Consider the following 14,261-nt stretch of genomic DNA (forward strand, 5'->3'; position numbering starts at 1 on the left):
CCATCCAATAAACCCATCACGTGTATGCCAAGCATCTGCCCCACCACTTATCAAACCCCGCCATGCCTCAAGCTTTGGTGCTCTCCCGCTGTTGACAAAGTAAATTCTGTATAAAAGTCGAGGCTCGGATCTTTCTTATTTTTCGGATCGCAGATTAACAATACTTGAAAATGGAATTTGATACTAAGACTCGTGAGTTCATTTTCTATCATGGGTGATTGAGAGGAGAGGGAGTAGGAGGGGAAGGAGAGGGCCTATGAAAGAGGGAGGTAGAAAGACTAATGGTTAGTGAGCAATTAGCTCTCTATTCTACTCAGGATAAAACATCTTTCGCGTATATTTCGGCGAGAGATCGTTGGCCTGTTATTCTTGTAAGTGACATGGGTTTTTCCTTGGGAATGGTCTACTTCATGGATGATGTTGGGAATCGATGTGGAAAGCCCCGAACCTCTGCTTGTTGCGCGAGGCTTTTGTATTCGTCTAGTCTGCCTCCACGACAGTGGCCTCCGGAGGGCTAGCGGAGCGTCATTCACTTATAATAAGACTTTTGCTAATATTGACACTGATAGACTGGAGCAATTGATGATGTTCACAGAGCAGTATCCGAATCGACGGGCAGCAAACACGAGGAAGGAAAACGCATAGTCGAGACTCTTGCAAAGCTCAAATATGAGCTTCAGCACGACAGGAAGTTAACGTATGGAAGTTTGTCTTCGTAGGAAATGAGACGCTAATCTGGGATGTAGTCCTCTTCTTGATGATGGACAACCGGATATTGAGGGTTATAATAAGGAATTGGAAAAATTGGGTTATCCGTCATGGTTCAATATTCCATGGTTATTTGCAGAATGTTATCTCTACAGGTACGGATTTGCTTTCTCGCCTGCATTATTTCGAATTATAACTAATAACTAGTTTGCAGACGCATAGCAACTTCTTTCTCCTTATCTAAAGAATGGAAATCCCACGATGTATTTGCGCGCCAAAAGATGTCGACTTTCCGTTCTTCCCGACCTGCTGTTCTCGAGCTCGCAAGTCGCTACCACGAACTCATAAGCCAAATGTCCAATGACAAAACCCAAGATGAGGAGGCGGAAAAAATCCTTTTCATGGAAATGTGCGAGATTTGCTTATGGGGAAATGCAACCGATCTTTCTCTTCTCACATCTCTTACCTATGAAGATATTCAAAAATTACAAGGCTCCGAAGCACGAAAGAATTCAGAGAAGAATATTCTTATCAATGATTTGGGCAAAGCATATGATGTTCTGAAGGCTGCCAAAAAAGAAGGAAGAAATCGTCAAGTCGATATTGTTCTCGATAATGCCGGTTTTGAACTTTATGTCGATCTAATTCTTGCTGGATTCCTTCTCAGTGCAGGTCTTGCTACAAATATCGTATTACATTCTAAAGCCATCCCATGGTTCGTATCAGATGTTGTACCCAAGGATTTCTCCGATTTATTAAACGCATTGAATAATGCTCAATCTTTCTATTCCACCCCTTCCGAAGACGAGCAAAGAGATGGAAAAACGCCAGAACCACTTTCCAAAAAGGAAGAAGAGGAATTGGATTTCTTGTTCAAGACTTGGAGTGAATTTCACGCAGAAGGTCAATTAACATTAAGAGCTAATAGGTTCTGGACTGAAGGAGGTAGTTATTGGAGATTACCAGGCACGGCACCTAGATTATATGAAGATCTTAAGGAGAGTGATTTAGTGATTTTCAAAGGAGATTTGAATTATAGAAAGTTGACAGGAGATGCTACTTGGGATCCTACAACCCCATTCACAAAGGCGATTGGACCATTGGGTCCAGGGTCCGGTGTTAATGTATTGGCATTGAGAACTTGCAAGGCGGATGTGGTGGTTGGCTTGGAACCGGGACTAGATGAAAAGTTGAGGGCGATGGAAGGAGGGGGTGGAGATTCGGGACAGAGGAAGTGGGGATGGAGTGGAAAGTGGGCGGTGGTTAGCTTTTCGGGTGGGAAATGATGGTTTGGAGGAAGTGGAAGGTGAAAGATTATTAGATAAGGGGGAGATAGATTATTCGTACTTGGAGAGTTTCGAGAGAGTATAGATAGGTCAAGAGAAAGAGAGATGGGTTTATGAGATATCGTTGCTGAATGGTAGAGTTTTCTCTAGGGATAGACATCTCTAGGAATGAGAGATATAGATTCGATTATGGAAATATCTTGTTTCTCAACGTTTTCAAGGTTTTATTTACAGCGTATCTAAGTATAGGTTGTGAACATTGTGAAACGTGAAAATGACTTGTTGTTTTGGAATACATTGAGTTTCAAATACCCAGGCAAATACGCCCGCAACCCTCTACTCAAAATATACTTGCTCCATTTCTTCTATCTTCTCGTGTTGTGTCATTTCGATACATTATCTACAGAGAGCGTTAGGTATACTGTAGTATAAATCACTAAAGAATAGAAATCCATTCAAAGACTCTGCGGAAAAAAAGCGTTTCTTCGAGATTTCAAAAGTAGTAGTAATAATATTATTATAATGTAATAAATAAGTATAAAAGTATAAAAGTATAAAAAGGGTCAACGCAAAAGAATTTTTGTGTGACTCTCCCCGATCCTATCCTATCCTATCCTGCCCTGTTTCGCCCCGGTTCATTCCTCGACTCTCCGTTTCCGTTCCCTGGGTATAGTTGTGAGATTCTGGGAGTACCTAAGTCGTGTTGTGTTTTGTTCTGCTGTGTTTTGTGGTGTGGTGTTGTTTGGGGGGTGCTCGTGCGGGGAGGCGGGTAAGTGGCGAGGGGAGGTAGGTACTCTGTGAGTTTGGAGTTGAGAGTTGGGACTGGAAGAGAGATCTTGTACCGGTGGGGTCAGATGAGTGGATGGATGGAGAGTAGCCTGTCCTATCCTACCCGGTGACTGTGTCTGATGTGATGAACGGGTATACGAGTTCCGTTGATTATTAATTTATCTGTGTGACGCCTCCTCTTGACATCGAGGTTTTGGCCGGCGTGGCCTTGTTGTTGTTCTTGGGTATCCATTCTCTTTTCCTCCCATCTTGTAGTTTCGGATCAATATCCATATCCATATCCGTATTCACATTCAATTTCGTATCCATCCTCCCTCATATTAACCATCTAAAGACCGCAATCCAGAGTACCAGCAAACCACTCAAACCCATTCCACCCAACCCATCCATTCGTGATCCTGCGCCTCCCGTCACCACCGCCGCAGCAGGCAAAGTCGCATTCACAAATCCCGGTCCGCATTGCACATTTACCATTCCCGCGGCTTGGGTATACGTACCCGCAATCGCACTCGATCTGACCGCGCCCGCAGATTCGAAAACCGCCATTGTGTTTTTCAGACACTGGTTGCAGGTGGGTTGGGAGCCGCCGGGGAGACTCGTGTTCAGAGGGAGATAGTATACGTAGCTATCTGTTGGGGAGGACGAATTTGTGACGGCTTGCGCGTAGCAGTATGCGCCGTTGGAGGGATCTTTGAGACAGGATGCGGTGTAGAGGGTGGAGTAGGCGAGGAGACCTAGACGAGCTTGTGTGACGAGAGGGTTGGCGGCGAGGAGATCGACCGAGCAGGCGGTGGTGGAGGTGATGTTGGAGGCGATGGAGGACATTAGGGTTGAGCATGATTGAGCGTTGGCGGAGCAGGAGGCGTCGAGGGTTTGGGTGATGCGGACGAGAGATTTGGAGGCTTGGAAGAAGGAGTTGGAGTTCTGTGGGAGAGGGATTAGTAGATGTATCAATTGGACTTATTGGAGCTCTGTGAATTACTTGAGGGGGAGTCAGATGTAAGAATCGAACAATGCCATTATTTGAGCTTGCATACAATGACCATTCTTCAATTCTTCAATTCCTCAATCCCCCCCCTTTATCTCAACCCTCTTCCGAAAATAAAAACCACATACCTGCAATAACAATGAAAAGGGCAAACAAGCTTTAAAAGTCTCATTTGCCAAAAAGTCCATCATAAAACTCGAACATGTTGAAGTAATATTACTCGTAAACCCACTATCGAACGGCGTGGGTAATTTGGCCGTTGTTCCCGTAGCAGCAGACACCAGTCCGCTACTCGTTTGCGATTCCGCCAGTGTTGACGACGATGAAGAGGAATCGGTTGCGGTACTTGTACTTCTGGGAGGTGTGATTGTTGCTGTGGAAGTTATCGTCGCTACGTTTCTCTTTTTCTTCAGATGGGAATCGAGGTCGGCGTCGAGATCTAGATTTGACAATTGAGGTTGAAGGGGAATATTGATTGCTTTTTCTCCTTCGCCTTGTAGTTCTCCTTCGTCACTAGAGCTGCTCGAGGTAATTTCCCACGTCTTAAGTTCCGGAAGCGAATCGCGTGGGAGCGAGGGATGTCGTTGATCAACCAAAATAGTGCCAGATCTAGCTAGACGTGCGAGTGTGGATGCAAATAGTTGGGGAATCTCTTCTCGAACTTCAACCATTCGTTCTTCAATATAAAATTCGGCCGAACATGTGGTGATGAGGAAGGAGGAAAAGATCGTCAATAGTATTATATAATTAGTTGAAGAAAAGAAAGTATGAAGATTACGAGGTTTGTAAGTTTTGTAGATTTTGGAAGTTTTGGAAGTTTTGGAAAAAGAAGGAGGCGACGATGCCAATGATGACGACGATGTGGTGAGAGAAGCTTGATTGCTTGATGAAACCCTTTGGGTGACGGTAGGGGTGCGGAAAGGGAGCGTTGGTGCCGCGACCGTTGGATAGTGCGACATGAATTGTTGCGAAGAAAAAGAAGAAGGCGAATTAGATGGCGACGTTGATATCGACAACTCAAACATCTTTTCCAGATCTATATTCATATTCATTTCCAATTCCAAGTCCAAGTCCAAGTCCCTTCCCAGATCCAGATCCATATCCATTTCCATTTCCATGTTGTTCAACGATGATAGGGCAACTATATACAATACGGTATATCTTTATAATCGTGGTTCCAGCATCCCTTTTCAAACCTCAGATCGACAACCAATATAGTCGTCGGTGGAAGAAGAGGTAACAATTATCGATATCGAACGTTCGTTCAAGAAGGTCGGTTTGGATTGTATGGTATCAATTGTTATGAAACGAGAGAACAATGAATGATTCTTCTTCCTTCAATCCTTCCCGTCCCGATTGTTTCTTTCCGAGCCGGATCGATTGTGATGAAGAATGATGGTTTGATGTAGTACCTAGGTGTGTATGTATTTTCGTCTGATGTTTATTCGATTGATTGATTGATTGATTGATTGATTTCCTTGCTTCAATTTTCTCTCTTTTCTTTTCTTCCGTCGTCGCTCCGTCGTCGCTATATCTCGAAGTTGATTTAGATCCAAAAAAAAAAAGGAATTCTCGTAAAAAAGGTGAAGACGTCAATGTGCAATGCAGATAAAATCTACAACCAACGCAAAAAGTAATGATGAAAAAGAATGACAGTAGTTGGAAAGGAAGGGAAACAAATCCTCTTTCGAAACTCAAAATCTCTTATATATCAATTGTGAAGTCGTTGATAATTCTTCCACCACAGAAGGAGAAAGATGGTATATGTATGCGGTGGGTGCTCGAATGATATTTGATCTCTTCTTTCAATCCTTCACTTCCACATCCAGATCAATGATTATCCACTTTCCAACTCTCCACCCTTGGATTTTCTCTTCTAGAGGCGTCTGTCGGGCGCAGTCCACGTAGAGAGAGAGGTACTAGGTAGTCCAAGCAGAGAGATTGATTTGATATCTTTTGGATATAGGCAATACCTTTCGATTTTCCAGTCCGCATTCAACCAGGCCAACCACAATGCAAGCAAGGTTTCTAGTTTCGTTTCGTGTGAATCGTGGGAGAGATGATAGATGGATGAACTTGACTAGGAGGAAGAACTACACAAGACTGCGAATGGTGTGATATGATCACCAAGCAAAGTAGACTCGAAGGAATATCAATTGGATTGTAGATAGATTGGTTCATGGAGAAAGATTTACGTTGGAGTGGTGGATCCAATATCCGTTATTATGCCTCGATTCATCCAAGTACAAAGTATCACTATCACCATCTATGCAGAATCCCCTCCATCTCCTCCTCCATTGAGAGAAGAGAATCATGGGGGGGAGAAAGAGAGTTAATATTCCGAACGTGCTATAGCTAGGTACGAGGGAGTGACCACCTAGGACACACCCAGATGCTTATCCGTTCTGTATGGCAGCATCCATCCCATGTGGCATTCCACCAGTCAGAATTACATGCGAATTCGAGCAGATGCTAAGATGATCCCTTTGGAAAAGCTGCAAGCAATCGTAAGCCATCAACTGCGCCGTATGGGGTGGGAGACTACTTGGAGTAACCATATGAGCGAGACGAGCAAGCCTAATATTGAATTTTGGGGTGAAGCAGATAACAGTTGGAATGGTCGAGCTGGAGAGATTATTGGACAATTACACGATGGCTTTTTGCACCTTTGTGAACTATTCTTAGTATATATATGTATGTACCAGTAAATTCACATGTATCATATGTATCATCAACAGCATCAACAGCATCAACAGCATCAACATCATCAACATCATCAACATCATCAATCATCCAAACATTCCCCTCAAAGCCTCCCTCCTTCATTTTCTCGCCAACCAAAAGGTAGTCTCGACCAGCACCCCAAATTTCCCTTTTCCTCTCCCGTCTCCACCAATGCAGCCCAGACCAAACCCTCCCAATTCTAGATCTCACTCCCGAAGCCCCTCGCGAAACCCCTGCATAAGTCGCATCTGAGCCCACACGCAAGTCCCCAACCTAGTACTATGCCCGACTCGCACGTCCCATGCCCACCAGGATATTCTCGGAAAAGTTGCAGAGGCCACGCCATCGCGCGCTCTTTTCCCACGATACGACCGAAATGAGAGTGTACGTTTGTGGTTTGGGAAGCTCAATCCATTCAGTATGGGTATCGGATGTTTTGGAACTGGGGATCGTGGAAAACTGCCAATGCAAGCACGTTTCTGGAGATGACTGTGGGAAGCTACTCCGTAAGGTTAAGCTACATATGCAGATCAGGAAATGTTGGAAGGAAATAGTGAAGAGTGCTAATCAGAATAAGATCTGTCGATACGGTACTACCGGTACTGTACAGAATACGATATATGCAATCAAAAATATCATGCATGGGATTATGTCATGTGAGGAACGGTTTGTTCTGCAAATAGCACTGAACGGTCCGTGAGATGCTGATGCTGATGCCGATGCTGAGAGCCTGAGTTGCAGATAAGATGCCATGATAGGTATTTTGGTCAACTTGTGAAAAATCAACTTATCTACCTAGTAGTTCTAGAACCTTTCCTACGAAGTACCTCCGAGTAAATATCATACATTTTTCACAAGTAAACAAGTAAAATATAAAGCCAACCATTCGGCTCATCTATCGAACCCGAATTTCCTCAACAGTTAACCCAGAAAACGCCCACGCGGTACGAGAGGTACGAAAGGCGTACTCCAGACCTCCGAGGCGTTGGGGGCGTGGTGGTAGCGGTAAGCAAACAAGCACAGAATCGCACTGTGTACATGAATTCCCATGTATTCTCATGTATTCCCCTTTTATTTACAGGACTGAGAAGGGTACGAGCCTACGCATGTAAGTAAGCCTCTCTGCAGCACAGCATTGAATCATTAATGAGAGGCTTTGGGGTTCTCTGCATTGCATTGCATTGCATTGCATACAGTAAACGAATAAGCAAAGAAGCAAATACGCAAGCAAGCAAGCCTCTCGTATGTAGGTACCGGTACACGAGTGAGATCCTGATATCCAGATATCCAGACATACAATGGCCAGCGTCGATCGATCAATATACAATACAACAAACCAAATCAACAAACTCATTCCCCCATCCAACAAAATCAATAATACAATCCAGCCTTGTCAAAAAAATCAAATCTCGCTATCTTGTATACCTTTTCCCGTCGATCCATTCATTCAACCTATCCTCTTTCCACCGTTTAGAACACAGCTAATGCAAGTGTCCGGAAGATTTCACTCATCCTTACCTTGCTTCTTCTATTACACGTTGTACGAGCTGGTGTCTATCATAAGCTATTGGCGCCACCAATATTTTCGTGCAGCAATTGAATCTATCTGGTCTGGACTTCCTGGATAGAAAATTGGTGGAGCAGATACCAATAAATGGCAGATGTTGCGATGAGAGCGAAAACTTGAAAGTACTTCACACAGTTTAAATGAATACTTCGTACCTACCTCGTAGCTCGTAGTGGGAAGTAAAAAGTTTATAGAGAGACTCTCGAGAGGATTCCTCATACTGCACCAGACGGCACATTCCAATCCTCAAGGTTGACCCAATAACCCCATCATAAACTTATTCCTTCATCACTCAATCAATCAATCAATCAATCAAGATTCGTACAACACGTAGATAAGAAACCCCGATACACAATCAAATAGCATCTCGTTCACGAATGTGAGATCTAGCGATTTCTCAGGTACAGTCGTGATGGGCTGCTATGGTGTACACTTCTAGAATATAAACGAATTATTGATTCTGGAGGTAAGGCTGTACGGTATTGTATGTAACCGTGATGAGATACGAGGTTACCTTGTTATCTGGAGCTGGGGATGATTTGGTACGAAGATGAAGATGAAGATGATGATGGGTGTAGGTGAATGAGGGAAAACATGATGTGTATACTTCGGTATGGAAATGAAGGGGTTTGAAGAATGGAGTAGATACTTATGTCACAGTATATATATGTACGATGTATGTATAGTTATATGGTCTCTCTTCATTGTTATTGTTACCGTTACAACTCACCCGAAAGAATAGTCTTCGGGTTAGGGTTAGGAATTATCTGAGACAGGCACATAGGATTAGGGTTAGGAGATATGCAACAAAATATGATTATTATAGATCTATGCACGTGAGAGATGAGGGACTGGTCCAATGAGGTGGTTGTGCGGACACAGGGGGGATGAGAATCAGGTGAGAGCGATTAGAATGTGACAGTTGAGGAGGTAGTATGTGTAATTATGTGTATCGATAACTTGGCAGGAAACAGATAGATAGAACTTAGATATTTCAGGGTCACGATTCACTGATAGTATTGAGGTAAGAACACTTATTTATCACGTTTCTTGTCTTGCCGAAAGTTTAAGCGATGTTCCGCCGACAGATAGACTGAGGGCTTGAGGGGGGTAGCGAGATCTTTTTAGATATCCAACATTAACATAATCAAGTTCAACTTGAGAACTTCACTTTATTCGTTCGGAAGATGAATCTTGTTTTGGGGTTGCAAAGTAGAAAGAATACAGTACTATACAACTTATACAATCCATTCATCCACGAAACGCAAGTTTATCCCACCTCAAGATCAAAGCTGAAACAAACATCTCACCACTACTGCCAACATCAAGTCAGTATCCATCCTACTGGGAATCAAAACTCTCGATTTGGAATATAACGGGAAGAGAATAGATGACACATCTCGAATAGCCCTGTACGATTGGGAGATGTAACATTAAGCGTGACAATAAGGTGAGTATTTCATTGAGCTAGTCGATCTTAGTATCGTTTCTTTTCCGTATTTCTAATAAAAACTATTACTCAAAAAGTTTCTTCTTATTCCGCCAAGAACCACCGGTAGTTTGAGGAACTTCTGAGGATTGTTTAAGATAATTGAATTCAGTGTAACCAGGAAGGTCAACTACAACCTGGAACTGGATGGAGCTGACGAAGCCTCGCCACGGATGACCGTTCAATATCTTGCACAAGGCTTTCCTGTAGCCGGGAAGAGAATCATAATCCGCTCGTGCGATTGCTCTTGTGGATAGTTGACAACGGAGCCAGACGTGGATTTAACAAGGACAATAGATTTACTTGTCTATGGCCAACATTATCCACTCGTTAAGATTGGGAGTTCATACCCAAGTGGTATCTTGTGAACCTCTGGTCGTGAGCATCGTAGGTCAAATCACACTTCGGCTCTTTCTTCCATCAACCACAGCATTGAAAATATCACCACCCGACACAAAGGTCTCCATATTAACCCATTCATATATTCCCCCACACCTTACTCCTCGAAACTCTCCATCTCCGGGTCACGGGAGAAGTTCAACCACTTCCAACCATATCATCAAGGATGAAATCACTTAGTCGAGTCACCACAACATCAAAGACTTGTTGCATCCCGCACCACCCTTCATTCTCATAACCTCCTCTTTTCTCTGATGCGTTCGTTCATTTCATCCTCTGCGTCATTCTTTCGTTCCATCGTTTGTTTTGTTCAAATCAACGTGAGTTGTGGTGAAGAAAGGTAGGAGGAGCATATTTGACGTTGGATGAAGAGTCTAATCAACATGCTTGGGTCTGGATAATAAACCGACCCTTAGCATGGTACGGCCTTCGGACAGTCTTTGAAGCTTGAGGCTGAAATAAAGCGGCCAGACTGAATACTCTGCTGTGCTTCGACTAGCGCAAGTTTGTGGCTCCCTGGTGATTCATAATAACTTAACGAATCGCATGGCCTTGTGCCGACGATGTTTCGTTCAGATTTCTGCTCTGTCAACTTTCGATGGTAGGATAGTGGCCTATCATGGTTTCAACGGGTAAATTGGTAGTTCGACGTGACTTTAGGATGATAGTTTACTGACTTTCCGGTCGATCGAGAACAGAACATGATGGTAATACACGATCTTGTTCAACAATGCTGGGAGCTAGAACGGCAGAACAGTCTGTGCCAGGTCCAAGAGGTTAGGTAGATTGGATCCCCATCTGTTTGAGCATCATTCACTTTCATGAAATCTTGACGGTGGTGGCGCTGTGGAAGTAGGCACATTGACAGTGTGTTGTTGGAATGAAGAGAAAGTGCTCATGAGTCATGATTGGTAAAATGATCCGCAATGGCGTCCCAAAGAGAGCAAGCGAGTGGTTGATAGCAACTAAGCATCATTTTAGACAGGAGATCCTAGAGCTCAGACTACCGCACCAGCGAAAATCATAAACTGATGAGTTGCTCGGAATGAAAAAACGGAGCATTGCTGGCCGAGAAAGAACACGACTTCTCATCGACAGTGAAGAAGAGCAAAGTCTGATTGAAGATTTAGCAAGTGCCAGGATTTGCGACTGTGTCGAAAGATATATATATTGAGAGAGAACGAGTCGATAACTATTTGGCTTCAGAACAAAACTATCTTAAGTCGGTTATACGAATGCTCAAAGAAAACTAGCACGTACCTGGATGATTGTAATTTCAAAACAGTGGATTGAAGAACTTTAATCAACAATCACGACATCGGGAGAGGTGGGAGCACGCCGAAGCGGCTAGAGGAAACAATAGTTTATTCTGATATGAGTCTAATAATACAACTTGAGGAACACAACAAGTCTTCGACCTATACCTACATCATCAGAGCGGTACCAATAATGTCTAGTCTTTCCATCAGGCAATCCTGAGCAGAAGCAGAGATCATGAAAACCTTTGCTTGCCCGCCCTTCAATTGCAATCTTTCCTCATCAACATTTGAGACAGTCAGCTTCTTGTCCCCGTCTTCTTTGAAGAGAAATCTGATGTTGAATGAAAGAGGGGCCCGAGGATAATCCTCTTTTCTTCTTAACAGCCTATCACCCTGAAATCGGTTTGTCTGGAGCTAGGCTCAACAAACAGATGATGTAGCCCAAGTCTCTTCGGGTCTGGTGCGCTCTCTACGTCGCTTGAAGATTCGCGTGTTGATTTTGGTCTCCTAGCACTCCCCAATACATACTGGAGCTTAAGCTCAAGTATCGATCAATACATGCCATTACAAGTTATATTACTTGACGAAACTGAATTTGACACTTCTTTGGTGGGAGACGAGGAGAGCTCGTTGAACTCTGCAGCAGCCTTGATGGTTTACAACCAGTAATCAAAACTCCTTCTAGTCCGGTTTCCGTCGCTTCGATGAGTTAGGGTTGTTCCTGCGGCTGATAGCGTAGAGTATAATGGGTCTGAGAGACCGTCCGAGAGGGTGGAGGCAGGCGTATTGCCTGGTCCAGCGAGCTTTGGTGTAGGGAGGTGGGTGCCAGTGGTATACGCAGATCGCGGCTTAGATCACCCCAAAAGAACCGGAGCTGGATTTGGACGCATGACACGCCGCGATGAACTTATTGGTTCGTGTCGAAGTTCCACTGGCGTCCGAGCCAGGTGAGAAGCACATCATCATCGCTGGCAGTCGGAGCCGAAAGACCGATTGTTGTTATTTCGACTTGGGATGGCCAGCAATCAGCTGAGCAGTTGAAGAATCTTCATGTTGGCAATTCGAAGACTCTTGGAGAATGAATTGTTCACATCTCTTGGAGAGACTTATTACCACAAGGCGGATGTTGTTAGATGGGTTGAGTATACTACCCAAGAACTTATAGAAGTGCTAAGAGCGCTAAGCGCATAGCTGCTGCAGTATCGATAATAAATATCTCACGGGTTTTCCTGGTGTCTGAGGTCTGGTTTTGGGGGGCAAGGGACTCCCACATGAACTTTTGAACTTGAAAATCTGCTCTTGGGCCCAGATTCAACTTCCATAAAACTGCTAAGTTGAACATCACGGGTTTCGGAGAAATTGACAGTACATTACGCCAATACCTGAATAATGCTTATACCCACAAGATTCGAGTCCTGGCTACAATTGTGACTCGGAGCACAGGAGTGAAATTAGCACCAAGGGATTGAGTAAAAGCATGGAAACTGCAAAGTTCCAGATGGTGAATCCTCGCGCTTCAGAATCGTTAGCAACATTCATCAATACTGATGCAACATTCAGTTCCGTATGTTGGAAGTACTTACCATCTCTTCAGACACCAGTTTCTCCAACCCATATTCACCATGCGTTTCATAAATTTCATCACCGTCGCCATCACCATTGAAAAGGCACGCCCGGAGGCGGCTGCAGAAAACATTATAAATATTCTTCTATCGTACATGACTGTATTTTTCACAGAGCTTTGCTTATATCCACACTCTTCCCAACTTGGCCAGCCATTCGTTATTCTCTTCCTCCAACCGGTGGCAATCATCTCCCACAGCTTTTCAAATACACATGGGCGAAGGATGGAACACAGTTGATGTGCTCAGCGTCTTGACGCTAAGTTCAAGCCAAGAAGACAACAGCGATCTATTGATATTTTCATGTTAATAAGGGTTCAACAAAGTAAAGGGGTGGTTGAAAGGAATGTAACGCGATGGCTCCTTCAGAAAACTAAGAATTCGGATGTCTACTAACCACATTGACAGAATGGACCGACTTTTTTGATTCCATCGAGCAGCCGGGGCGAGGTTTGGATGGATTGCCATGCGGGATTCTCCATCTGCCCGGTTTAAGCTGGGCGAACAAGAATCGACCTTTGAAAGGCGATAGGCACCTTTTCCATTTCAAGGCAGGAGAATCCGAAGCCAGTGTAGGGGCTATTGTAGTGGGCGAAGGAGGATCCCGAGGGATTTTTCAAACTGCTACAGTGTTAGTAAAATGTTTTGTGGTCAATAACTTTAGTTCGAAGCCTACTAAGACTGCAGGACAAAGGCAATTTTATGTTCGAGGAGACTCCAAGAGCTCTTCAAAACAGACTCACTTTTTCAGTCGTCGAGCTGCTACATGTAATTTCGGGAATGACCCAAAAGCTATGCCAATGGCCTGTGCATCGACCAAAGAAATCCCACCAGCCACGCATGACCATTATGGTCATCTCAGCGCGTGGGGGTCCATTAAGCCATGCTTGTCTAAGTATAAGCAACTATACTGTGAGACTGCGAATGGCTCATTAAATCAGTTATCGTTTATGTCTCATTAAATGGGCGGTTATCAATCGATAGAGATTTGTAGCTAGAGTGGTGGTTAGTATAAAGATAAACAAGGAGCGTGAACGACCTACTTTCATAGAGTGGTAAAACAACCCATCAGTTTTCGACGTCGCCAAACCACTATCCTTGAGGTGCACGCCGAAGCGGCTGCGGGTAACTTTGTGGATTGATGTCTATCTAAGAGGTACTCTAACATACACCAGCGTACACAGAGACTTGCATTCAGTGGTCGAGAACACCACATCCACCCCAAAAGAAGTGGGTTCTATCTGAAAAATGCTTCCCTGGCTTGTTCAAGAGCCTCCCCCTTCCCCCTGTCTTGGTAGTACCAGCCATCGTATCATACCCGAAAATTGTACTGGTCACAAGGCTTCTAGTCCGGGGACAACTTCTGCCCAGATTTTGTGGTTCTCAACCTCTCGTTCATTCAGAGCATCGGTGATGATCAAGTTCCCATT

General features: G+C 44.0%; 2 protein-coding genes across 2 annotated transcripts; one reads left to right on the forward strand and one right to left on the reverse strand.

Moving 5' to 3' along the window:
* Positions 1-281: 281 nt before the first annotated feature.
* Positions 282-1,994, forward strand: EAF01_007273 (uncharacterized protein; the record flags this gene model as incomplete). The annotated part of the gene is made up of 4 exons (XM_038915528.1): positions 282-371; positions 570-697; positions 747-863; positions 923-1,994. The coding sequence occupies 4 exons, from the start codon at positions 282-284 to the stop codon at positions 1,992-1,994; spliced, it is 1,407 nt and encodes a 468-aa protein (XP_038769166.1).
* A 1,104-nt stretch (positions 1,995-3,098) lies between these two features.
* EAF01_007274 (uncharacterized protein) lies at positions 3,099-4,889 on the reverse strand (the record flags this gene model as incomplete). Its single annotated transcript, XM_038915529.1, has 2 exons — positions 3,099-3,707; positions 3,900-4,889. 2 exons carry the CDS (start codon positions 4,887-4,889, stop codon positions 3,099-3,101), a joined length of 1,599 nt encoding a protein of 532 aa, XP_038769167.1.
* Positions 4,890-14,261: the final 9,372 nt, after the last annotated feature.

The sequence above is a fragment of the Botrytis porri genome (genome assembly GCF_014898465.1).
Source record: "Botrytis porri strain MUCL 3234 chromosome Unknown BPOR_009, whole genome shotgun sequence".
Taxonomy (NCBI): Eukaryota; Fungi; Ascomycota; class Leotiomycetes; order Helotiales; family Sclerotiniaceae; genus Botrytis; species Botrytis porri.